Consider the following 26,479-nt stretch of genomic DNA (forward strand, 5'->3'; position numbering starts at 1 on the left):
TGTAAAATAGGTCATCAATTAAATGGTTTGTTGTCAGTTCATTTTCGATTGATGAATTTGAATGTCTGTCTGGTATCTTTCGCCCCTCAACAACATGTTAAACTTTTTTACTTAATCTCTTCGTAATCTTTACTTCGGAAATAATTGAGACTTTTTGTGATTGCCTTTATGTAAATGCTTTTCACACACTGTTGGTTGCATTAAATATGTTCAATACTCTTGGTTTTAAATTTTGTCAGATATTCAGAATCCTCTGGTTTTAACTTTGAAATGCCATTTACAATGTTTGCAATTAAGGTGATACCCAACACCTTCACTAAAATTAATTTGGCTCGTTTAATTTTCATAAAATTTTGACAAGTATTTACTTTGACCCTTTGACAAAAATGTAAAAATTTCACAACATTTGAACCAACCAATTTATCAGAAAAATTACACTGGTTATATAGCAGTTAGACAAACACTAATTTCGATCATTGAGACGCTTAATATTCCCTTAACAGCACAACGTAATCAAAACGTTAAGATGATTTTACAGAGTTATCTCTCTGTAGTGTTCGGTACCACCTTAAGTCCTACTTTTCACCTTTTTTTTTATTACATATAAATTAAAAATTGATACATGTATCTGAAATTCTAATAAAAAAAAAATTCATAGTTTTTACAAGAAAAAAGGTGCCAATGTTAAGTGTAAGAAAAATCTAGAGAGTATCATTTCCAACGAAATTTTCAATGGCCAAAAAACAAGCATACGGATCCTGTTTTTTTTCTGCTTTTTTAGTTTTATTATATAAACAGACTTGTGTTATCAATTTAAATAAGTCTTTTAAAAACCTTGTTATTTTGAAACAGAAAACTGTGGCAAAAATCCTTAAAGAAGGTATTTTCATTTTTGGAATACTAGTTGTGTATAATAGAATAAACTGATAACATTTCTTAATCACAAAACATTTACTGGTTAACGATTCATATGCATATGTCTTTGTTTTGAAATCGAAATGGAAGCGAAGTGGTAAACTCATTTTAAAAATATGTATTGCACGATATGTTTTGGTGTAAACGTAGTCAAAATGGCCCTATTTTAAATCTGTGTTTTGAACATAATTGAAAAAAACAACTGACTGTTGACATATTTTCCATAGGAAGTTGTTAATGTAACACAATGATACAAAAAGGTCAATAGGCGGAAATAAAACAATACATAATTAAATAACTAACAGACGACAAACACATAAATTTCCAATATACTATTATCTGCCTTTGTGTTATGAAACAAGAAGTACAGTCAACGCGAAGAAAATGCACATATAACTCATGGTAAAGTACTAAAGATATAGAGTTTTATAGTTATATAATTTATCGAACAATTTTTATTGTGCCGTTGTCCCATTTAGTTTACGTTCCAGCATGAGTTGATGTGTTATTGTCTCAGGAGGATACAAGGGGGGCAAAATATATCAAAAGGACAGTCGAACTCATAGATCGAAAAAAAAACTGACAACGCCATGGCTAAAATTGAAAAAGACAAACAGACAAATAATAATACACATGCCACAACAAAGAAAACTAAAGACTAAGCAACACGTACCCAAACAAAATCGGGGGGTGATTTCAGATGATTTATTCCTGTTGAATAGCTTTAACTAAAAATTCTTTGACTAGTGAGTAATCTAGCAAAAGGCAGTAAACAGATTTTCATATATTTGAAAACTCTTTAACATTTGGCAGCTTACAAATTGCATGCAAAGTATATGTAGGTATTCGATCGAGAAACAAACACGATGATGATAGTTTAACATGTTTGCAATTTAGTGTTTAAACCACATGAGACTATATTTACTTCTTTTTCTTAATTTTTTTGTGTTTAAAATATTTTTGAAGAGACATTTTATGTATGTTTTTGCAAAACATGAAACTGTGTAGTTGATTTGGCCTTTCAAATGCTTACATTTGATAAGTACATGTATGGTGAAAAATATTTCTTATATTGTACGTCTTGATTGATGGGTGACATCAAAGGCGAAATTTTAGAACATTTTTACAAAATAGACACAATGTGTCCCTACAAATACATTATAAAAAGAATATTGATATTTATTGAATAAAAGGAGTATTTTAGACTTGATAATATTCAAACACAATCGTATCATTGTTTTTAGAATCATGATAATGTCGAAGAATACCGTAATTTGGTAATGGTATGTTCATACAGTTTTAAATTTGTTGAATTTCAATACAATGACCTGAAACAGTTACTGAAAAATATTCTTATAAAGGTACACAAATGCACCATGTACTACAATTACTTTTAACTAGCTTGAATACCTCGCTGTTAAAAAAGCCGATATTGTACGGTAATATTTAACGAAAAATAGTTTAGTATTGCATTAAATACAAATGTAAAATGTGTTGATTACAGACTACTTGATTTGCATGTATTTACTAAAAACCACGTTTATAATCATTCTGATACATATAAGATATCATAAACTGTCATTTTTTGGAATATTTGCTAACCTACCTGATGCAGTTATTCTTAATTTCTTTTTGAAGACATAGCTTAGAAAAAGTGTTCCAAAATGTCATCTATTTTAACTTTGATGGTCATAACAGTGTATATGGAAATAGTACCAGGTAAATATGACAATTGAATGAAAAAGAAAGCAGAGAAGTTCAAATACAATATAAAACAAAATGCGAGCAGTTGCAAAAAAATATGGGTGCTGCTTCACATAACTTTGAACGAAACAACTGACATATCTTGCTTAAAGGCAAACTAGAAAAATTAATCACAGTATTAACAAAATAGATGTAACATGATTGCCGAAGTGGATATTAGCATTAACAAACAACCCTAAAGACTAAAAAACCAAGACAAACCATACCGCATAGTTGTCACCAAAAGGCCCTGGCATGAAAAATATGAATAGGAAAAAACTAACGACATAATTTATAACAAAACAATTTGCGAAACAAACATAACAGACATGTTGACTCTAGAGATCTAAATGACAATTGCTTTGAATTCGTAAATATATTTTTTATACAAAAATTTATAGATAGACATTTACAATTATATACATCTTTATATTTTATTCATATTTTCTTAAATCTCAGGCATTCTGAATGATATAGTCACAGTAAGGGTTAAAAAAGGAGACAGAGTTGTCTTAAAATGTTGCGGTTCTGGGGATGTACGAACTTGGTTAGGACCAGACATAAAAAATGCAACGACCGGAAATGAAGTTTACTTTCTAAATAATGACAAAAACCCGAAACTGGACGAGTCGAACCATATCGTTCAGATAAATGACAGAAACTATGATTTGATTATTTTGAATTTTCAAAACGAGAATACTGGTTTCTATTTATGCAGATTTTTGAATAAAGGAGGATTTCATGAGACGAAGTTTAACGTCTCTTTGAAAGGTTTGTATGCAATATCCATAATATGTTCGATGATGCTCCATAATATCAGTAATGCTTGATTACATTTATGCGTGTTTAATAAATGTACAAATAATTATAGACGAATATTAATGAGACAGATTCATATAAGTAATTGAAATGTCTCTATACCTTATGTTCCTAACAAAGCAAGACTATACTAAAAGACAACTAAAACACAAACGTATGTTTGTCGACTAGCTTGCTGCTTGTGTATTTTCTGAGCTGCCGATTTTATTAAACAAATATGTACAAACATGTAACATCAATACACATTAAAAATTGTGGCAATCTCAATGACTTCTAATATCTTCTACTAATATCTAATTGTTTCGTGGCCGTCCAGGAAAAACTACTTTTAGAAACATGTGTCCTTTTGTCAATGCCAGGCGAAACTCCAAGTGTTGGACCGCACTTGATATAAGAATGTTCAAAAACATTTAAGAAAACATTTAAATGCAAAGAATCTGCTATCAGCCAAAAGACTGAGGCTAAATGAAAATAATTTGAAGACAAATGAGTCTGAAATAACCAAATCCGATCACGTTTGTATAGCCATACCACCTATATATACACATGGAAAAAAGTATTGCAACACCTTGATTTTGTAAAACTTGAAAAATCAGCCTCTGATTTTGGATGGAATATGACGAAATATTTGTAAAATAATATTGAAACATAGTTTATAGCTATATAGTTTCTTTGGCATTCAAACGAACACAAAAATGTATGAAAAAAAATGTTTTTTCTAACCACAATTTTTATAACCAAGTAAAGTGTTTTTTGTACAAAAAAATGCATTTTACAACTTTTAATGAGTCGAACTTTACTCAAAATTAATCTTAAGATGATTGTTCACATAATGGTTGATCGTTATACGCCAATACAAAGAGTTAGTACTTTGTGCGCAATCTCCATTCAAACAGATAACCGCCTCTTAACGTCTTCTGATTCCTGCCATAAGTCGACCAGTTTGTTGCTAAGGTAGCAGCAACCATTCCTGATGAAGGGCATTGTTTATTTCATGACGTGTTTGAACTGGGGCGTCCTTTCGCGCACTTTACGCCGAATAGGGTCCGTATATGCTCGATATGGTTCAAATTCGGGCTACGATCCTTCCAAGGAAGATACACAAGTTCCATTGGAAGAATGAATCTACCTACGCGATGCTTATTTCCAACTTTTGCGAGCTCTGCACTACATTGGATACGAATAACTGTGAGTCTGTTCGTAAGCAAAGGTCCTTGAAGTGGTCTTATCGCACGATAACCAGTAGTGGTGGGTCGATCCCAAACAGTTCTTGTTTAAAGGCTCCTGTATGGCCACCACTCTCTATTGATTTTATTGTATGCAATGAGTTTCCTTCTAACCAACCGTCATTATGTTTGATCTCGGAAGGTCTTTAACATCGTTTGCAGCCTGATTTTAATTCTCAAAACGACTTATAGTCGAATGGTGATGACCAACAATACGTGCAATTGTCAAAGCGACATACCTGCTTTTCTCATGCTCATATTCTGCCATCTTGCTACAGTTAAGTTGTGGAGGACCCATTACATAGTGTCAATTATATAACTTTAAAAACTTGGTTATTTAAAGTGTTGAAAACAATGAGGATAAAAACATTTGTTTTGTTGTTTACGGGTAAAGTAGCTGCATGTACAGATAAGAACTTATCGACTCGATATTTATTGATTAAACTCAGATGATATTTAAATAATGTTTAACTAGTTCTATTTCAACAAATTATATCATCAAAAAATAAAGATTTTTTATTTATTTCAATTCAATTTGGTGTTGCAATTCTTTTTTCCATGTGTATATAACAAAAGGTTTTAACTTTAATGCTAATTTGAACATACTTATATATACAAAATATTTAAAAAACGTTTCTTAACGTACAGGTTAAAAATGTAATTTTAGTTTCAGTAAACATGCTAAATGTTCTATCTTATTTTTTTTATTTTTTTTACTCCAGATACATTACAAAGTACATTTAGTACAATAGTGAACGACGAAGGACGGAATTCTGTTCTAAATGCTACTAATGATTGGGAAACAAACGCAACACAAATTACAGAAGGTGATGAACATATTTGTTTCTAATAAAACATATACATTGAAACTGTTTATTTGCGCTTTACATTGAAACAAAAACATAATGTATTATTAATAAAAAAAACTCGAGCAACTTAATGATATCGAACAATATATGAAGGCGATAGCAGCACATTTACGTATCGAGTTTTATTTTAAGCTTTAACATGTATATTAATACTTATATACATATTTTCTGAATAAACTATTTTTAACTTGCAATGAAAAGAATTAATGAAAACGGTGATCAATTGATCATCAGCTTCATGGAACTCACAAGTTGATATTTTTTGTAAAAAACATGCTCTCGTCTATCTGTGCTTCGTCAAGTTAAACATTTATTAGATAGGAGTTCACTTATACGTATTTATTATGCTTTTAGTAGACCTATGTTAGAGTATGGTGATGTTGTATGGGGCAATTGCTCCCAGCACGAGTCTGAGCTTCTTAAAAATATTCAGATAGAAGCCGCTAGAATTATTACAGGTTTACGACGTAATTCCTCCAGACAAAAACTTTATATTGAATAAGGTTTAAAAACTCTAGAGAATAGACGTAATAAACATAAGCTTATACTATTCTATAAAATATTAAATGGGATGACACCTGCATACTTATATGAGTTAGTCCAGCCATATCTTCCCAGACATACCACTTTTACTTTGACTCTTGCTAGAACAAGCTCTTATTTTTATAGTTCCATTCCTTCCACTATAAGACTTTGGAAAAGTCTTCCTTTGAGTTTACAAAAATCCCAATGTTTGGGTATATTTAGAAGTGGACTGGAAAAGTTTTATAGGACTAATGATATATTTAAACCTTTCAACTATGGGATAAGAAAACTTAATATAAGTCATTGTCAACTCAGAAATAATACTAGCAACCTAAAATCACATTTAATTGTTTAATCAGTTCTTATCCGAAAACATTTTTTGTGCAAACTGTAATAACCCTATTGAGGATAACAAACATTTCTTTTTTATTTGCCCTCAGTACAATGATGTAAGACAGATCCTTCTTGATTCCATTAACTCCATTGCTGATAATGTTGTTATAAATATTGAACTATTACTTTTGGAAACAGATTATTTTCATATGATATGAAAATCTGTTTAGAAATATATTGTTGACACTCAATGTTTTGTTTGAAACTTATTTATTGTTTCATTTAGTTATATTTTTTATTTTTTTCTCCTCAACTTAAACATTAATTCATTTTATCCATGAAGCAAGCTTAGTGTCTCTTTCAAGCCATATGTATATATATTTCTAATGACTTATAAAGGATATTTGCATGTTTCAAGGTTCTTGAATAAATGATGAGTAGTTGCCTATATACTTAAATAAACTTTGCATTTAGTAAGTAACACTGTAAACATATATTTGCTCGTGTGTGCTCATAAGTAGCATGCATGTTCCACTATATTGCATCATTTTAAATACAGTTGTTATAATTGAACTATACCTTGTACATGTAATATCGAGAGAGCTTTAATAGGCTGTGCCTGTTGCTCAATCCTTTTCAAATCTTTTTGAATAAAATCTGTTTAAAAAAAAATAATGTCATCAGTATTTGACTGTTCAGTAAAACTAGAATTATGTAATTATAGAAGCATAAACAAATTTAAACAAACGTATGCTCTGTATGCCCTCAAGTCAATTACCACATATAAAAGCGTTAATGTTTCCGCATCCAAAACTTCTGAACGATGTCACTTGTTCTAACATCGAAATTGCATTTCTTGAACTCTGGTTCTCTGTTGTTATTTTTTTGAATAAGTTAAGAGGAATCACGGGTCTAAATCATTTTTTTTATTCAATATAATATTTCACTAATTGTTTCTATAAATGAACTTTATCTTATACCTAATAAAAAAAAAGGCGGGTTACCGATCATTTACGCTCACAATCTGCCTTCGAAAGAAGCATACAATTTTGTAAAGGTACTTCTTTTCTGTTGAACTAAAAAAACTAGGAGAAAAAGAGGTAATATCGAAATAAAAAAAAGAACTCAATTACAGAAATAGCTTAAATTTTACAATTATTTAGTTCATGTGTAGCTTATTTGAAAACATTAATAAAAAATATAGGTCACCGATGAGTAAAAAAAGGAGATAATTTGGAGCTTTTGCAATGATATAAACATTTTAAAAGTCATCTGGGGCCAAACCGAATCGATTGTTTGGGTTAATTTTTGTATCATGTGATAAAGTACTAACTAATACATTGTAATAGTGCAATAAATAAAATTTGTTATGAAAAAACAAATGATTAATTGTTTGTTGAAATTTTTGTATCCGCTAGCCTCCTTAACAGTGATTATGTAGTAATTTAAAGTATAAGGAAATGTGTAATGACTTCCAATTAATTGTTGTAGTTTCATTTTATATGTTAAATGGTAACACAATCGTCAAATGTTGGCCTTACATCAAAGAAAATGACATAAAACACAAGTAAGAAATTTATTGACAAAACGGAACAAAGTTAGCGGGATTTCAATATTTAGTTAAATGCATTAGAAACAAACTATTATTTAATGATTCTATAACATATATCACAAGAAATTGTTTTGTCATTATGGTTTTTTGGTCGCTGTCCTCTATTTTTGTCCTAAATCTTAAAACATTTCACCCCATTTTTCTTTTCATAAACCATCTACATGTATATTTTTAAGCCATCTATAAAAGTCTTACAAATCTTTGTTATTTTTAATAGTTTTTGAAAACTTACACTTGTCAATGATTACGCTATAAAAATCAAGAGAGGACATTTTCCCGCCAAAATTTCAATGACTCACATTTCAAAAACAAGCACATTGACCTTTTTTTTGCTCTTTTAGTTCTTTTTAATCCCCTTTCCACATAGACTTGTTTTATAAAATTCTTTTTATTTTGAAACTGAGTAGCAAACTGCTTAAATTGACATAGGAACTGCATTGTTTGGCACGTTCAGATATTTGATGAAAAGATATGATTCGGCAAAAATAGTCTTCTAATCAGCTGAGTATAGGTGTGTTTGTTGAGGTTTTGATTTTTCCGGTTTGAATATGCCTTGGAGATCAGTATTTTTGTGGTGTTACTTTATATAATTAAAATATTCACGTTATTTTCTTTCAGATAATCCTTGTTCATGTAACACCATACCGAATTATGAGTATTGGAAGGTATCAGGCGGATTTGTAGCAGGAATAATTGTCTGTTTAATCTGTTCAAATATTTATTGTTACAAAAAACGTAAGAAAGCATCGAAGGATATATCCGAAGTTCAAAGAGAGGTTCAGTATGATGAAATAGGTTCCATGAACTGCAATATTGTTAATATTGGAACGTTGCGAGACGACACAAGAGATCGTATGTCTGTTATGCATTTGTCTGGGATTAACATTGATACACTTTCTAGTAAATCACCAACTTTAAGCTACAGTTCTACCAATGATTCCTTATCAAGGAAAACAGAAGGATCTGAAAACACATACGAATCAATAAATCTTGATCAAAATCATGAGTTCAAAAAATGTGAAGCTAGCACCACAACTTTAACTAGCTTATATGACAATACTGTGGTTTTTCCTATAACAAGTGAAAAAATTAAAGGAGATGTAAATGACAAAACTCCATGGCTATTTATCTACAATCGAATGGCACATGTTGAACATTCGTTATGAGTAATAACAAACAATAACATGTACCAAAAGAGAAAAAGGAAGACATTTTATTATGTAAATTTATATTTTGTTTGCCATAAATGCGTATCAAAAGGGTATTCGAAAAGTCGAAAACAGATCAAAGAGGAAACGTTTGTTAATATGGTTCATGTTAATATATAGACGAGGTTAATTTCTCAATCATTTGTGATGCCAAACATTTTTGTTTAATAGATACAGCATGCATAATTTATGAAAGGATTTTGATAGTACAGATACTTTACTCATACGCGGATGCTGTTTGTTAATTAAAGTTGGTCTGTATTGTTAGATTTTTCGTATGCTTGAACGTTCGTAGCTCGTGTTGAATTTCTTTGATGTATGTATTCACTGTTTGCATGCTAGATCTCAAATACTTTTACGTTAACCTATCATGTCTGTTTCGATTACATACCCAAATTTGCAAATATAACGGAAATATAAACAACTCTCATACACATGAGGGTTTTGCTAGCTATAACACCAGGATTAACCCACTATTGTCTCCGACCGACTGTGCGAGGGCTGAAAAGCCAGTCAAGGTCGTTAAACACTTCCACTTTTAGTGTCTCCGTAAAATTCTTGTGCCTATTCGGGAAAATGGCAGAAATTTTTCATTTGTTCCGTTGATTCAATGCGTTTGAATTTGCCACTTTTTACGGAATTCCTTTAATGAATATTTTTTATCATGGCAATGCATTTCGTTTATGAGATATCAATTATTGGACGATTAAAAAACACCAGTAGTTTATCGATGTGCTCATCTAATAGATCTGTTGAAAATGAATTAAAACACAACACGATCAGATATGCATTTACGACTGTACTGGTCAATTTTGTTATTTTCTTATATTTGTAGTTCGTTTAAGATATGTAAGGTATAGTTTTCAAAATAACCATCAAAAAGGCAAAAAAAATATGGTACGAATGATAATAAAATGGCCAAAATTCATAACACTCAGGGAAAGGCATACACTTCACAGTGAGGTGTTAAAGAGCAACCGCATATGATGTATGACATGCCAGATGTAAATGGGATAGTGGATGGTGCATAAGAAATCTTGTCTGCTTTGTTTATAATTTCATTTTGTTTTATAAATGATATATTGAAATTCACAATTCCCTCATGTATCTTTTTTTGTGACATTAAAGTTTCTTATTATTTCACAGTGTCTTTTTTTCACATAACAAATATGTAACCACTGTATCTTTATGTATAACATATCATTTAAAAGTTGATTCTAAAACCGAAGCGTTTTTCTGGCAATTAGAACCTTGCTAGACCCAAACCAGGAAATAAAACACAATTTAATTTAGAAATGAAAGCTCAGAGAACTAAGAACTATTTGAACAACTTTCATTGAAAGGATTGTTCACCTGTTGGCACTTATCTAGTGAAAAAGGGATGCAAGTAAATCTGAGATAAAAAAAAAGATGTGAAGGAAAATATTAGTTTACTGTCAAATAACTCAAATATCTTAATTGTAATAAAACAGTTATATTTTTAAAAGAAAAGAAGTTAACGATATCCTTTAACTTTATTTTCCTCTATATAGATGCTGTTTTCATACTAAACAATTTACAATTTGGTGACTATGTTAAACGCATCTATCCAATCAAACTAGAGATAAAAGACACAACAGATATAAGTTTGGCTCATATCATGACTTATTTTTAGAAATTGACATTGAGGGAAGATTGAAAAAAAAATTTACGAAAACAAAATAGATAATTGCAGCTTCTTAATTGTAAACTCTCCCTTTTTATGTAGCAACATTCCAGCTGCTACATAAGGAGTATATATCTCCCAATTATTACGGTATTCCCAGAAGTTTCAAATGGTGACGTATAAATTATCCCTTCGGAAAGTTTACGGATGCCAGCACAATTTGGTTGACTGTTATGGAATATCCGTTTCATAGATGATATCGGATAGTTTCTTTAACTACATCGTAACTACATACCTGTTCCCCTTTCACGAATGTGATCTACCGAACTAAAATTGAGAATGGAAATGGGTAATTTGTCAAAGAGACAAAAACCCGACCATAGCCCAGACACTAGCCGAATTCCACCAATGGGTCTTCAAGCAGCGAGAGGGCGTACTTCGGCAGGCTCCTTAACAAATATGTATACTACTTCAGTAATAATGGACGTCATACTAAACTCCGAATTATACACAAAAAAACTAAAATTAAAAATCATACAAGACTAACAAAGACCAGAGGCTCCCTACTTGGGACAGGTGCAAAAATGTGGCGGGGTTAAACATGTTTTTTGATATCTCAACCCTCTCCTATACCTCTAGCCAATGTAGAAAAAGCAAACGCATAGCAATACGCACAGAAAAACTCAGTTTATGAGAAATCCGAGTTCGATGTCAGAAGACTATTATACCGGGTTTGGTATTATATGAACAACACGGCGGGTGTAATATTTGAAGCAGGATCTGCTTACCCTTCTGGAGCACATGATATCCCCCAGTTTGTGATGGGCTTCGTGTTTCTTTGTCTTGTTTTCTATGTTGTGTCTTGTTTACTATAATAAGTCTATTTGTCTATTTGTATTATAGGCATGGCGCTGTCATTTTATTATCTATATATGAGTTTGAATGTCCGTCTGGTATCTTTTGCCCCTTTTTTATATAAATGTCGCCTTTTTGCTTTCTTGATATTGCATATTTGTCACAAAATTAAAACAATGCAACTATTCATTGGTCAAATTTCAAAAGCAGCAATCACAGGAATGCTACTTCTGTTATCAGTCGTTGGTATTGTTGTTTTGTCTAAAGGCCACCATACGGCCTTGAACTACATATAGTTATGAAAGGTACCAGGATTATAATTTAATACTCCAGACGCGCGTTTCGTCTACATAATACTTATCAGTGACGCTCAGATCAAAATAGTTATTAGGCCACACAAGTACAAAATTAACGGCACTGTTAATGTAGAAAACAATAACAAAAAACCTAAACAAGTTACTTGATGACATTTGTATGGATTTTATTTTTTACATCTATTGAATTTGAAAATTTCCCATTGTTAACTAATCTATCTCGGAAGTTGTATAAGTGGAAAATATTGTCACAAAATTACCAATACACGGAAATTAAGTACTTTAGCTTTGTATAACATCGAGTATCATATTAAAATACACACCTCATTTATTAAAGCATAAATATAATGATGTTTTGTATATGCAACCATCGAGAGGAAGACACCTTTATGGTAAAATGTTTAACACGATAGATATATTTTGATGAGTAAAGTTTTAATGTATATGCATGCATTTTCTATTATGTGTATCAGTATTTATATTTCTGTGACTGTATCTTTCTTTTTGTTTAACCTAGGCATGAACTAGTTGACATTTTACAGTTTACAGAACAAGTAGAAATGCATGAGATTTTAACACATAATTGGTAAAATCAAAATCGATTAAGACGAGATGTGTTGCAACTACAGTACCGAGTTAAAGTTGTCAAATTACATGTTTCGATATAGATGTCAGAAAAGGGTTTAAAAAACAACATCATTCATATATTGATGTACTCGAAAATCCATACTCATTAATATATTTCATACAAAATAATTACAACCAATTTACATATATTTTCCAGCTACTATGACATTGTATTTAAATGATAACCACCACTTGGTATTCTTAGATCAAAAGATCAGAATACAGTCTTGCAGATATATATATATTATACGAAAAAAATAGCATAACACGAATACTATTACAAATAAACAGAAACAAATGTTAAATTCTATAACTTCTATTAGGTAAAATATAAATAACTCATTGAAGTGTCACTACAATCATGTTTAAAGTAATTTTTGGATTTCATTTTTCAGACATAGAAGAAAGTGTTGACAAATGATAACAGTGTCAATTTTTCTGGCCATTACAGTTCATTTACAAATAGTTTCAGGTATATAAATAATATAAACTTCGACAAATAGCGACACACAAATGTCACAAAATTCCCCAATATACGAGAAGCCACTAGCACTAGAAGAGGAAATGCATATTTCCAATATTATAGTGTTTTATCTATTTACCAAAAGGAGAAAGATTCATGTTGTGTTTTGCTACAATATTTTCAACTTGCATTACTTAATACAACTGTATGATGTATCTATACAATGTACCATGTGGATATTCAATTAAAATATTACGGATTGAAATATTATTTTTAAGGTATTAAACCACTAATTCATAGCCCGATTGCTTTCTCTCTGAAAGTATGCAACTATAATCATGTATGCCTACTTTTTCGTAAGTTCAAACAAATTGTAGTTATTTCATGTCAAAGCTATGCCGTATCCTTACTTGTGCATACAAGTTTAATACCGTAAACATGTTTGATTGCATATCGGAGTGTACTGGTTACGGAAGTTTTATAGTACACAAAATGTCCTTCTGATTTAAACAACAAGGCAAATGTATTATCCTATTAAAATTGTATATACTTCTTTATTATTCAAAAGAAACTTACTTGCTGGTGGACTATTAGTCCCCGAGGGTATCACCAGCCCAGTAGCCAGTACTTCGGTACTGGCATGAAAATACGGATTTTTTGTGTTATTAAAATTTGCTGTTACAAAATGATAGAAATGATTATAAATTAAGGAATGTATCTCCCTCATGCAAAGCTCTGATTCCTTTCACGGATTTGGCTATACTTTTTGGACCTTTTGGATTATAGCTCTTCATCTTTTATATAAGCTTTGGATTTCAAATATTTTGGCCACGAGCATCACTGAAGAGACATGTATTGTCGAAATGCGCATCTGGTGCAAGAAAATTGGTACTGTTAATTGTATTACAACAAGTGTTCTACGGTGTTGCCAAGTCCCCAAACCTTCATTGGATACCAGAAACTACCCTAATATTTTACTTATTGATAAAGATATAGCTCTGCCTAGGAACAATTTTGTTTTTTATACGTACTTCTTTCTTTTATCTTTTTTCCGACCGGGCCTACATTAGTGCTTCTATACCTATAACGACTTAAAGCTTGAAATGGTGCGTAAACACATGTTTAGTGTTGATCACAGTGTGTCGATCTCTGGGTATCTTTGCTCATTGTGAAATCGCTGAGTTCTGTCCATCTTTCTGTTGTAGCATCTCAATATGTTAAAAAATATGGTTTCTCGAAGCAGCTGTAGTAAAATAAACGCATAGAACAAAATCTAATACACATGAGGACTGTTTTGTGATATTATCCTGAAAAGACTTACGTGACATCTATATTTTGAGGAAAATGAACACATGTCGATTGTCTCCCTTTGAAATAAAATAATTGAAAACAATCCTTTTTATTTGTCTCTGTTCTTTATGATTGCGTTTTTACATTGTGTCAAATAGTGATAATCTTATCCTGTCGTTCCAACTGTGACAATTATATTTAAATCATTCGATTTGTGTCTCTTTTAATTGCAGGAGTTCTAAATGATATAGTACCAATCATGGCTCATAGAGGAGAAAAAGTGGTTTTGAGATGTTCCAGTTCCGGAACTGAAAAGAGTTGGTTCGGACCAGATCTCAACGATTCTGCTCATGAAAGTACATTGATGTATTTTTCGAATCATCTTAAAAACCCGAAACTGAATCTATTCAATTACTTCGTTCAGGCAAATGAAGGAAACTATGACTTAACTATTTTCAGTTTCCAAAAGGGAGATATAGGTCTTTATCGATGCAAATTTCTAAATAACAGAACGTTTGATGAAACTAAGTATAATGTTTCATTATTAGGTATGTTTACTATATCAACACGTTATTTGATTTGACGATGCCTCATTATACTGATAATACTAATGATTCAAATCTTCGAAACAAAACTCAACGTGTAAATAACATGTAAATAGCAATTTTACAGCATATCATATTTTAATATGTGCAACCGGTACATACATATATCGTCGCTGTTATGCAAAAACCTCGTATCTCAATTTTTTGCGGAAATCTTTTTATCGATTATTTAGAATTAAATATGTATGTTCCACTGTATGCGAAAATATCTGATCTTCTAACCAATCCTTAACCCGAATTCTGACATGTGACGAAAAAGTGTAGTCGGATTGGTGAGACATTTTGTTGTTCGAAAATATCGTATCTCAAAAGAAAAACACACGGCACGGCAGCTGACATTATAATAACTACAGTTTTATCTAATTTAGGTTCTCAAAGCTAATAAATCTTAGAAATAATGCGAAAAGCTTTCAAAATACAATATAGGTGCAGACATTTTTGCTCGTCTTGGTAATTGATTGGTTAGAAGATCAGATATTTTCGCATACAGTGGAACATACACATTTAATTCTAAATAATCGATAAAAAGATTTCAGTTTTTACTGCCTGTTGTAAAATAATCAAAACCTTAGATACGAGGTTTTTGTATAACAGCGACGATATATTGAAAAGGAACTAATCCTTTTTATAGAAACATTCTATTATATCGAAGAACAAACACACATACATTAAATCAATCAAATTTTTTTACAAGACAAACAGATGAATAAAAGACTTCGGGTCATCCATTCTAAAAAAAAATGTATAATTGATTCGACTTCATTTTTGGGTATGCTAAAGCTGCATAACGTTACGTTTTGGGAAGCAAGTCTGAAAAATTGCCTCAATTTCGCAAATCAAATAATAAGAAAAAGTACAAGCGAAATTGATTTGTTCTTCGGTATAGTAGATATGATGAAAATCTGTGGATTTTGTCAAATTGATAGAAAGACAACAATCTAAGAAAGACAGATTTCCTATTACTACACTTGCTTAACTTATTCAGACATGGAATTTCTCTTGTATTTCACCATATCAACATGGTGAGACCAAACTTGCTAAAAACTACTGTTCGTTAAACAAAACGATTTGTTTCAATACGCCAGAACATTTGTTAATTCTTTGTTGATTGTTTAAGTACGCCAAACATTTATTAATTCTTTGTTGATATAGTATATATTTATGAGCTAAGAAAAACAGAAATAATTTCTATCCCCGGAATAGATTATTTCAGGTGTATTTGTCAAAACCTATCGAAATGTTTTGTCCTACATGTTCTTCAACATTGCACTTCATTATCTTTTAAATTCGACCTGATGAGTCTTATGAAAATGAAACTCGCGATTGGTGCTCACAATGTTAAGCATGGTATCTATGAGGATTTTATTTGACCTGGTCAAACGAAGATCCGCGAGTACCGAATTATTACAAGGCTGACACTAAATATTCATGATATGTGATACATATTAGACAATATTTGTATATATTGATAATACATTTACTGCTTTTCGTCAAAGACGACGTCGTTGAAACATCCAAGGACTATGAAGACAGAAAGAATTTAGAAAACACACCAGGCATTCAAGTAAATGTCAAGGAAACCAGTTCTCAGTGTAAGAACATAAGAACTATCAAGCAAACACGATACTTTTTTATGATCTATTTTGTGTTATTTTCTATGAAACATAATCCAATGTCACATAAAGCAATAGTTTTATGAAAAGCGGAAGCACTTCATTCTAATTATAGCGCACGATCAACGCTTTATCAACTTGTAAAATGATGAAACAAAGTATTGATTTCTTCATCATGTTAATAAAACATGCTACAATCAAGCAACTATTCAAGAGTTTCGTTTGTTTTTCTGTACATGTATAAACATTTGTATTTTATACGAACATGATGGATAATATTGGTTTTTGTTTGTTGTCGACCAATCAAACATACTGAATCTGTTAATACATACGTGAAATACATTTATTTAGTCTTTATCATGTTTACCACTTCTTTTTATATTTCCATTAAAGCTGGATTGCACTTTAACCCTGTATTCTTATATAATTTAATACGTGTATGCCTCTATTGTAGTAAGTCCTAGACTTTCAAAACCTGATTCGACATTAACGATAACATTTATCGTTGTATTTCTGCTCGTGATATCCCTGAAAATTATTGGAGTTGCTGCTCAAAGAAAGTGGGGATATTTAGGTAAGACAAACGAATACGAAAACAGTGCTATAAAATTAAAAAAACAAACAAATGAAATAAATAATACGGATACCCTTCTTAAAATATTTTAGAGTACATACAATCTAAGACTTTTCCATCTTGTAACAGTATTAAGAACATTTGACTTTTCTAAATTTTACACAAGTATTCCCGATTCTAAACTAAAAGCAAATTGAAAAAAGTTGGTATTGCTTTGTTTCATAAAAAAGAATGGCCATTGTAGATACAAGTATATTTGAAGGGAGGGGTAAATCCTACTGTGTAAGGTATCACTCTGATTCAAACAAATAATTCACTGAAACTGGCATTATGAAGATGCTTGATCTCTTGATTGACAACATATTTGCTACGTTTGTAGGACGTGTTTTTCAACACACTATCGTAATTGTTATGGGAACCAATTAAAGCCCTCTTCTTGTCGACTTGTGCCTGTATTCTTGTAAGGCTGATTCAATACAGGAACTTTAAGTAGGAAAGGAAAGAAGTTAAAATTCAGTTCTCTTTTCGTTAAAATAACCTACCGAATAATATTATTTATCGGGTGTGTATGTATGTATTGTGTCTTGTGAACTATTATTTGTCTGTTTGTCTTTTTTCTTTTTTAGCCATGGCGTTGTTAGTTTGCTTTCGATACATGAGTTTGAATGTCTCTCTGGTATATTTTGCCCCTCATTTGCTTATCATTCCGTACGCAAGATGGGTGTTGTTTAAAATATTTAAGAATATTTCGGGCGTAGATATTGATATATGTTTATTTGACTTATAAAATCCATAAATATAAATATTTTACACCAAATTACAGTAATGTATTATTACAAAATATCAAATTGATATATGGTTTTACTTATAAACATGATAAAAGACACAAATAGAACATTATCATTTACTTATAATGCAAACTAATTTAAAAAAAACATAACCGGTTTTATCACTATCTGTATCGCTCTGCTCAACGGGTCGTGATATTGCATATCATCACTTTGTGACGTCAACTACCTTTACTCCGTTTTGATAGAGTTGACCCGGTCATATTATCGATGTCGTAATGGATGAACTGACGTTGATAAGTTGAAAATCATGTCTATTCCAATTAAGTATCTCAGTTTTGTGTAAAATATGATTTTTTAAAGTGTGATGTTAATGTGCTTCTATGATATTTTTATTGGAAAAGCTGATGCTTATGTTTGATATATATAAACCCTTTATTCAAATGAACAATTGTTAAATAATTTGGAGATATTTTCAGGTCAATAGTATTTTATAAAATGATTGTTGTACATTAAAGTGATTATACAATCTTTATCAATGTTTCTACTTTTTTCAATTCATGGGAACACACAATGATTCATCTATCATAATTTATCAGAAGTCATGTTATTGTTACGTACATGCTTTTCAGATTATTCAATATGCTTATAGGTAAAAGAATGAATTCCTTGGTTGTGTCATTCAGAAAGGATGCAGAAAGGTAAAATGTCATCTTTTCAAACCTATGATCTATCTTCACAAAAATGACCTGATATAAAATTTTGTCAGACTGATGAAACCAAACAACTGATGGCATATACAGAATGAATGCAAATATCTGTTTTAGCTCAAATATCCTCAATATAATTGTCTTTGTGAAGTTTTTAACATTTGTATTTACCTATAAAAAGTAACTCATCATGTTGGTATATTTCAAGCAAATGACTGTTCGCTACCCATAAATAGGGACCAGTTCTGAATAAATTCATAAAATTAACCACTTGACGTTTGGCAGCCTTTTACACACAAAAAGATGATTGATGTTTTTTTTCAAAAATATCGTGCGCCATTTATCTGCTTATAATTGTTATTTAACACGTTTCCAAAATGAGCCGTCCGTTTGACTGTATCGGATGATTAAATTTAGACATGTCCGGATCGGATGCAATATCCAGGGAAAGAAAAGAACATAAAAGAAACTTGATGATACATATTAAAGGCTGTATAGTGTATGGAAATCTCATATATAATTTTACTTGAAACAAATCTACTGAGATTAAATAATATCTTTTACTAATAGAATTAATAAAAATATATTTTAGGATTACGTTGGCTGACGATATTACAGGTAAATGGAAATTTTATGCATTCTTTCTTTTTTTCACCTATAGCTAAGTCATATTGGAACATAATATTGTAATTAAGTCATAAAATCTTAACTAAATGACTTAAACTTTTTTTTAAATTAACTTCATATAGTTGTTTATTCCAAAATGATTATTCATAATATCAAATTAGAGGTTTTTCAACAATTACTATCATAACAGTAAGAAGATGTTGCATGCTTGCCAAAAACCTAAAAGGGTGGTGTAACAGAACTACATGAGAACACACAATAAAAATAGTTGACACGGGCTGAAGTTATTAGACCAATTCAACAAAAGAAAACATCTACCAAAATCGAAGAAGGAAATGACAGGGGATTTATACATCTCCACAAAAAAGATCGTAATCAAAGTTGCTGACAGGTAGTTCAAAGCCACAAACCACTTATAAAAACATGCCTCTAAAACTATAAATGACATGAAAGTTCCTTACTATTATCTTTTTTTACTTTAACAAATGTTTAGTATTTCTTATTGGCTTTAAACAAGTTGTCAGAAGTTAACACAACTGCCATCTTCATTTGAAGTCTAATATAATCTCGACAATCTTAATTGATGGGAATGTACAAACATAGTTCTTTACATTTAAACTAAAATTAGATGACCAATACATTGAATTTACTAAAAATTGTACAATTGCCAGATTATTTTTGTATCAATTATCCCCACTTAGTATTAAATAAGGATGGTTCAAATAAAGAATAAACGTGAACTATGAGAAAAATACTTTGTTTCTGTAATTGAATTATAGCCCCTTTTACATACTGAGTGAAACAGGATTTAATTCATTTGAACATTTTCTTATTTAGCGTTGTCGTCAATTCCAATTTAGCTATTCAAAGGGAGAGCGCTCATATTAGAATATGAATGTAGGGCACAAACGATGATTTATAATATTACATCATCTGAAAAGTCAACACAATAAAAAAGAATTAAGTCATGTGCAGTATTTCTGTCAATTGTAAACTTATCCACTGTGGTAAATTATTACAATTTAGACAACTCGCTAACAGTCTATTCAGTTCTGTTTATAATTTTTTTTTATCAAAATGTCTGTTTCAATTTTAAAGTTTTCAAAGTTGCACGTTTCGTAAACAAAAGACCCAGCAGTGACGATTACATAAAAAAAAGGTTAAATGGCCAAATAAAATACGAAATGGATTATGTTTATTATAGTATATCTGAAACGATTTGATTACAGGTCCATCAACGGGAAATGAGACGTTACGCAAATTGATATTTTGTTTAATATTTCTTTATTTTAGAACAGCCTGGTCTTATTGATGAACCAGTGGAGCCTACAGTAAGCACACATATGTAATTTAAACTCTATTGTTTTAAATAACTAAAGAAACCAAGAACCCTGTGTATGCAATTGACGAAGAGCTAGAATTATTTTTACCTGCGATAGAAAGATAAAACTGATGAAATGAATAAAAAGTATAATCACAAATATACTGATCTCCGAGGACACTTTAAAACAAAGTCCGTAATCATATGGCAAAATCAAAACACGTAAAACGAATGGAGATAAACTGTCATATTCATGACTTGGTACAAGCCTTTTCCTATGTAGAACATGGTGATTTAAACCTGATTTTTTAGCTAGATAAAACTCTGACTTGTTTAAAAGTCGTATAAAATTCCATTTTATTTAAATCGATGTGTGACCAAAACAAACAGATATAATAGGTTTAAATGTAAGAGGGTAACATCTAAATTCTGTTATTATATGAAACATTACAAAAAGAAACAAATATAGAAACAGAAGTTTACCATGGCTCATTAACACAATTACAGGATGTATAAGTACAGAGCCACGTCAGATGTAAGAAAAACACAAAAAGGCATAAAGACAAAAAATATGAGCAAAAACTAAAGACAACATTACAGAAGTTATCATAAAACAATAACACAATGACGGGAAGAAAAAGTAAAGAGCAACGTCATGTAACAAAGAAACACACAAGAGAAACTATAACACATTATTAAGAAACGAGCCTACGTCAGTACCCATAATCTGTATTTTAAGATCATCGTGTATTATTTAAGAATTATTTGATACGGAATATTTACCAACAAATTCTAGGTACCTTCTGATGAACTTTATTGACTAACCTCTTGTTCATTAACTTTCTGTTCAGACACTGGTGACGTTTTACAAAGTCTGGGGTGTTGCTGCATGCTCTTGAAAACCGAAAAAATTGGGAAAAGCAATAAATATATCACTCGTTTGTCATAAATTCTGTTACTGAGATGATTATAAATGTGAAATTCGAGGTATAAGTCTAAAAATGAGGCGGCGGAAGCCATGTCTGTTGATTCTTTAATTACTATTTATTGGGGATATTTTTATCTAAAAGTTGGATTGTTAATGGAAAGAACATCATCAATATGTCTAAATAAATTAAACATAGATACCAGGATTGAAATTTATATCTACACCAGACGCGTGTTTCGTCTACATAAGACTCTTCAGTGACGCTCGAATACAAAAATGATAAAAAGACCAAACAAAGTACGAACTCGAAGAGCATTTAGGACCAAAAATTCCTAAAATACAGCTAAATGTGAAATTAAATGACCTAGCTTCTTTAATTCCCTTCTGTTTAACAAGTGTCTGAAGGAACCCCGATTCATATGAAATAAAAAGAGGTCTGCAAGGAGAGGCAGGAAGTGTTTTCGTATAGGCATGTGGACAAATTGTTGAAAAATCTACCTCCAAATTCAATAATTTGAAATATATTGTTTGAGAAACTCCAGCATACTGATCACTAGTTCCTCTGTGTATCAGCTTTTACCTTTGTGTTAACAAAATATGCCATACGGTATCCCAAAGTAATACATCTATAGCGAATGCTACCATTTTTATGTTGAAAAGCATTGTGGATTATTTCTTTCAGCCGATTTTTCAATTTCACATTGGAAATGGTGGTATACATAGTTGAAAAATCAAAAGTTTTGATAGAACTAATTTGAGAAAAAGATCGAGATTAAAAATAAACCAGAAGTTCTCTAGTCATGTTAGAGTTTTTTGGAATCCACATATGGTTAATACCAATACGTGGGTAACAATTCACAGAATTTGCGAAGATCCTCTTTCACAGCGAACAGATTTTTTGTCAATCTAATGTACATTTCTTTATTCGAAAATGCAAATGGACCGGTAATGTACCATTGTTTGTGAATTTGTGAAATTTAGGTATCCAATACAAACAAGGTTAGTCTTCCGATTTCTTGTTCAATGTAATCTTCATTGAAGCCATGTATATTTAAAAATCTGAAAGGTAAATGTTATCATACATTCGAATTATGGATGAGAGATTGAATTTTCGTCAAACAGTAGAAATCATGAATGTGTCCTCAGTACACGGATGCCCCATCCGCACTATCATTTTTCTATGTTCAGTGGACCCTGAAAATGAGGGAAATTTTCTAATTTGGCATAAAAGTTAGAAAGATGATATCACAGAAAACATGTATGATAAGTTTCATGTCGATTTGACTTCAACTTCATCAAAAACTACCTTGACCAAAACCTTTAACCTGAAGCCACCGCACTATCATGTTCTATGTTTAGTGGACCGTAAAAATGGCAGCTAATCCCTAATTTGGCATTAAAATTAGATAGACCATGTTATAGGGAACATGTGTACTAAGTTGTAAGTTGATTGGACTTCAACTTCATCAAAACCTACCTTGACCAAAACTTTAACCTGAAGATGGAAAGACGAACGGATGAACGGACGGACAAAAGAACTGAGGAACCAACGGACGCACAGGCCAGGAAACATAATGCCTATAAATGGGACATAAAAACACATTGAAATACTATGAATGTAGACAATATATAACAAAACATCAATGAGGGTCAAATAAGTCCTAACGAAAGGCAAAATGGGATATAACAGACCACAAAGCATCCACAGATAACTAACGATCGAGAAAAAGAAACCCAATAACTATTTGGGAGGCATTCAATTGACAATAAAAATGAGCAATTCCTACTTCTCGACAAAATTAAGATATATTTACGAGCATAAAATATATGCAATATTAGGCTACAAATTTACGCAATAACCTTTGCAGTTCGACGACAAATTTTTTAATTTATTTAAGTTTTGTGGAAATACCACGGTAATTGAAATTGACACTACATAGGTTTAACTTCACGAATCAAATAACGAAATAAAGGCATCTTCGTTTAGTATTACTAAACAATTGCTTATCGTATCTGTCTTTTATCGTTATATTTTAGAAAAGACTTTGCATTTGTAAAGCTACCTTTGTTTCCTATTCATTATTGTGACGTTTAGATATAATGTATATTTAAATTGCAATAGATGCATATATATCACTAGATGCTTAGTCTGTCACTACACTCTGTCTGGCTCGATACAAAATTCATGCAATCAATGTTGGTTTTATCTGTATCTTCTGAGAAATTTGAGCATCTGTTAGCTAAGTTCACACGATTACGTAATCTTATATAAACCCATTCTTATGGAAGGTCACAATTCATCCTTTCTCAGAATCTAATGCAAACGTGTTTATATTTTGAGGAGCGTTCGCCAAATCACTTTCAGTTTAAAACAAACCTTACCGTATGGTCTCTTGCTTTTAGTAACAGATTTTTATTTATAGGCTATTTTCTGCTTATTATCATGTTTTTTTATTTTATTTTTTTTTCCTTCTCGTCTAGTCCTGGTTTTTCCTTTTATAATTATTAACATAATATAAAAAAAGTTCAGCTGTACCAATATAATAATGATAAAAATCAAAACATGAAACAAAACAGTTAAGTATAATAAAAAGCTACACTATTCATGTTCAGGGCCCGTATGCATTAATCCTCTTAATCAGAACGGATCTATTATTACCTAAGGCAAGGCTTAGCACTAACCAGCCTATAACATTATTTCTTTATGACCATTTGCACCTTGGTAAAAAGAAAATTGTGAACAAAGTCGGTCAAGTTGGCAAATTTGACGTTGCTTTATCTCAGTGACATAATTGCAAACGAATTGGTTAAGTAAACTCAGTTGTCGCTCAGCTATTACGTAACTGTCATGCGATTTGAACGCTTGGAATTAATAAAGTGTTACATGTATTTTCCTTTAGCGCTGGATCGATACCACTGACTTCCATTCCGCCAGGGTATTAACAGCTCAGTATTCTTTACCTATACATTTTTTAAACTATATGTTAACAAATATATAGTTTATCTCGAGACTAAGATTGCAATTCCCCAAGAAAAGGTTTTTCAGATAGAATCAGGTATTTTACTGCATTGTGTTTGGTCATACAATTCCTCCCCGATATCGATTCTTATATGTCAACCATTGTATTCACACAAACATTTTGATTATGTGAAGGTAAATCCAGACACGCGTTTTGAAAACATGAAATATATGAAGTGTTTTTCCCCTCATTGTATGTGTGCGTGTATTTTTTTTTAAATACCTTGTGTGAAAACGAAAACGGTATAAACAAATCTTCACTGCCTTCATCATGTACATGAATCCCGAAAACATTCCGGATTTTTTTTCCATAAAAGAAAAGAAATAATTTATTACGCATAGTTGTCACGAACAGTTTTTTAGAAATTTAAAAACCTTAGTATTTAAACAATTTATAATGAATCTCATCTATACAAATTGCAATCTTAGGCTGTAATCTTAGGTTGTTGAGGTGCGGTTTTTATATACATATTCTAATGTTGCTTAACACCTATATGAAATCAGCGAATGGCTGAAAGATGTATGCAATTTATGTTCTTAAATTATTTATTGATTACAATTAACTCTGATTTGTGTATTTTATTGAATTGGTGTATTTAGAAATTGTATATATTGAGAAAGTATTTCACGACTGTATTATAGGATGGTTTGCATTATCTGGAGGTCTTAATGGAACCACGTACACCAACACAGGCCAGAATTCGAGGAATTGAAAACAGAATAATGTATTCAGAAATTGATCATTCATTAAAGGCATAAGGAGGACAATAAACACTCAATAGTTTTTTTTTGTAAAATGATAGAAATAATACTGCTGTTCAGTTTTAATATTTCTACACTTAAGTTATTTTTCATTGTTTTTTTTTAGGAATATTTGACAGTATGCTTACAATTTCGGGGCAACTGAAAGAAGACTTGGTTATTGTTGTATTTCGTGTTTTTCGTTCTTATATTTTTAATGTTGCATGTTGTGAACATTCGTTTATCAGTTATATTTTCCTTTTTATTTGCCATGGCATTTCAGTTTATTTCAGACTGATGAGTTTGAATTTTCCTTTAGTAAATATCGCTTCTGTTTTTCAAAATCAGCAAGCAATTACATACTCATTGGTCGGGTTGTTGTCTATTTTTACACATTACTCATACCCATTCTCAATTTTATAACTTGATCAAACTGACTGCATCTGTTGCAGTAAGTTTTTAATTTACATCTAGTTAAATATGGTAAACAAAACCCATTTATTGACAAAATATTTGTGTTTGAGAAAAAAGTACTTACTAGGTAATTTTACAGTTAAACAAAAACGGTTAGAAAACACGTTTTTCAAATTCTAGATTAAAAATTGGAAGTAAGTTAATTGACGTTAAATGTAGGAAGATTGATAATTTGTCATTCAATATTTGTTCAAGATTGGAAATTCTAATCATGATGTTTTGGAAAAATGATGGAATGCCCTTTAAAATAAAATGAATGCATATGAATTAAAAAAAATAATTTTTTGTATGAGTAACTTCACCGACATGTTTACCAAAGGTACATGCGTGCGTACGTCATTTGACGAGGAGTGTAGAATTGTAGTGTCCTCTTCTTTCTGATTTGTATCATTTACAATATTTACAGATGTCTGATTCAAATTTGGTGAGTTCTGTAAATGTCCATTTCTAATAGTAAAATTCGTATTATGTGGGCTGTCATTTGAATTTTGTTGGATATGTCTGCTGGTGTCATTATCATGGGCAATGTTGCTATTAAATGGGTTATCGGTACACAGACTTGTGTGATGTCTCTTATTGCAAATGCGGCAAAACTGATTTGAATAACATTCGTGTATACGGTGTGTACCTAGACA

General features: G+C 31.0%; 2 protein-coding genes across 3 annotated transcripts; both read left to right on the top strand.

Annotated features, from left to right (window-relative positions):
* Positions 1-1,199: 1,199 nt before the first annotated feature.
* On the top strand, positions 1,200-10,389 carry LOC139503529 (uncharacterized). Of its 2 annotated transcripts, XM_071293323.1 has the most exons (6): positions 1,200-1,317; positions 2,160-2,198; positions 2,554-2,634; positions 3,118-3,429; positions 5,426-5,530; positions 8,661-10,389. In XM_071293323.1, the coding sequence occupies exons 3-6, from the start codon at positions 2,580-2,582 to the stop codon at positions 9,206-9,208; spliced, it is 1,020 nt and encodes a 339-aa protein (XP_071149424.1). In that variant the 5' UTR covers positions 1,200-1,317; positions 2,160-2,198; positions 2,554-2,579; the 3' UTR covers positions 9,209-10,389. The 2 variants fall into 2 exon arrangements, with proteins under 2 accessions (XP_071149424.1, XP_071149423.1); XM_071293322.1 differs by lacking the exon at positions 2,160-2,198.
* A 1,955-nt stretch (positions 10,390-12,344) lies between these two features.
* On the top strand, positions 12,345-26,121 carry LOC139503171 (uncharacterized). Its single transcript, XM_071292904.1, has 9 exons — positions 12,345-12,456; positions 13,087-13,163; positions 14,678-14,992; positions 16,546-16,641; positions 17,117-17,236; positions 18,677-18,725; positions 19,327-19,352; positions 20,655-20,692; positions 25,272-26,121. The coding sequence occupies exons 2-9, from the start codon at positions 13,109-13,111 to the stop codon at positions 25,386-25,388; spliced, it is 816 nt and encodes a 271-aa protein (XP_071149005.1). The 5' UTR covers positions 12,345-12,456; positions 13,087-13,108; the 3' UTR covers positions 25,389-26,121.
* Positions 26,122-26,479: the final 358 nt, after the last annotated feature.

This window comes from Mytilus edulis, chromosome 14 (assembly GCF_963676685.1).
Source record: "Mytilus edulis chromosome 14, xbMytEdul2.2, whole genome shotgun sequence".
In the NCBI taxonomy this organism is placed as follows: domain Eukaryota; kingdom Metazoa; phylum Mollusca; class Bivalvia; order Mytilida; family Mytilidae; genus Mytilus; species Mytilus edulis.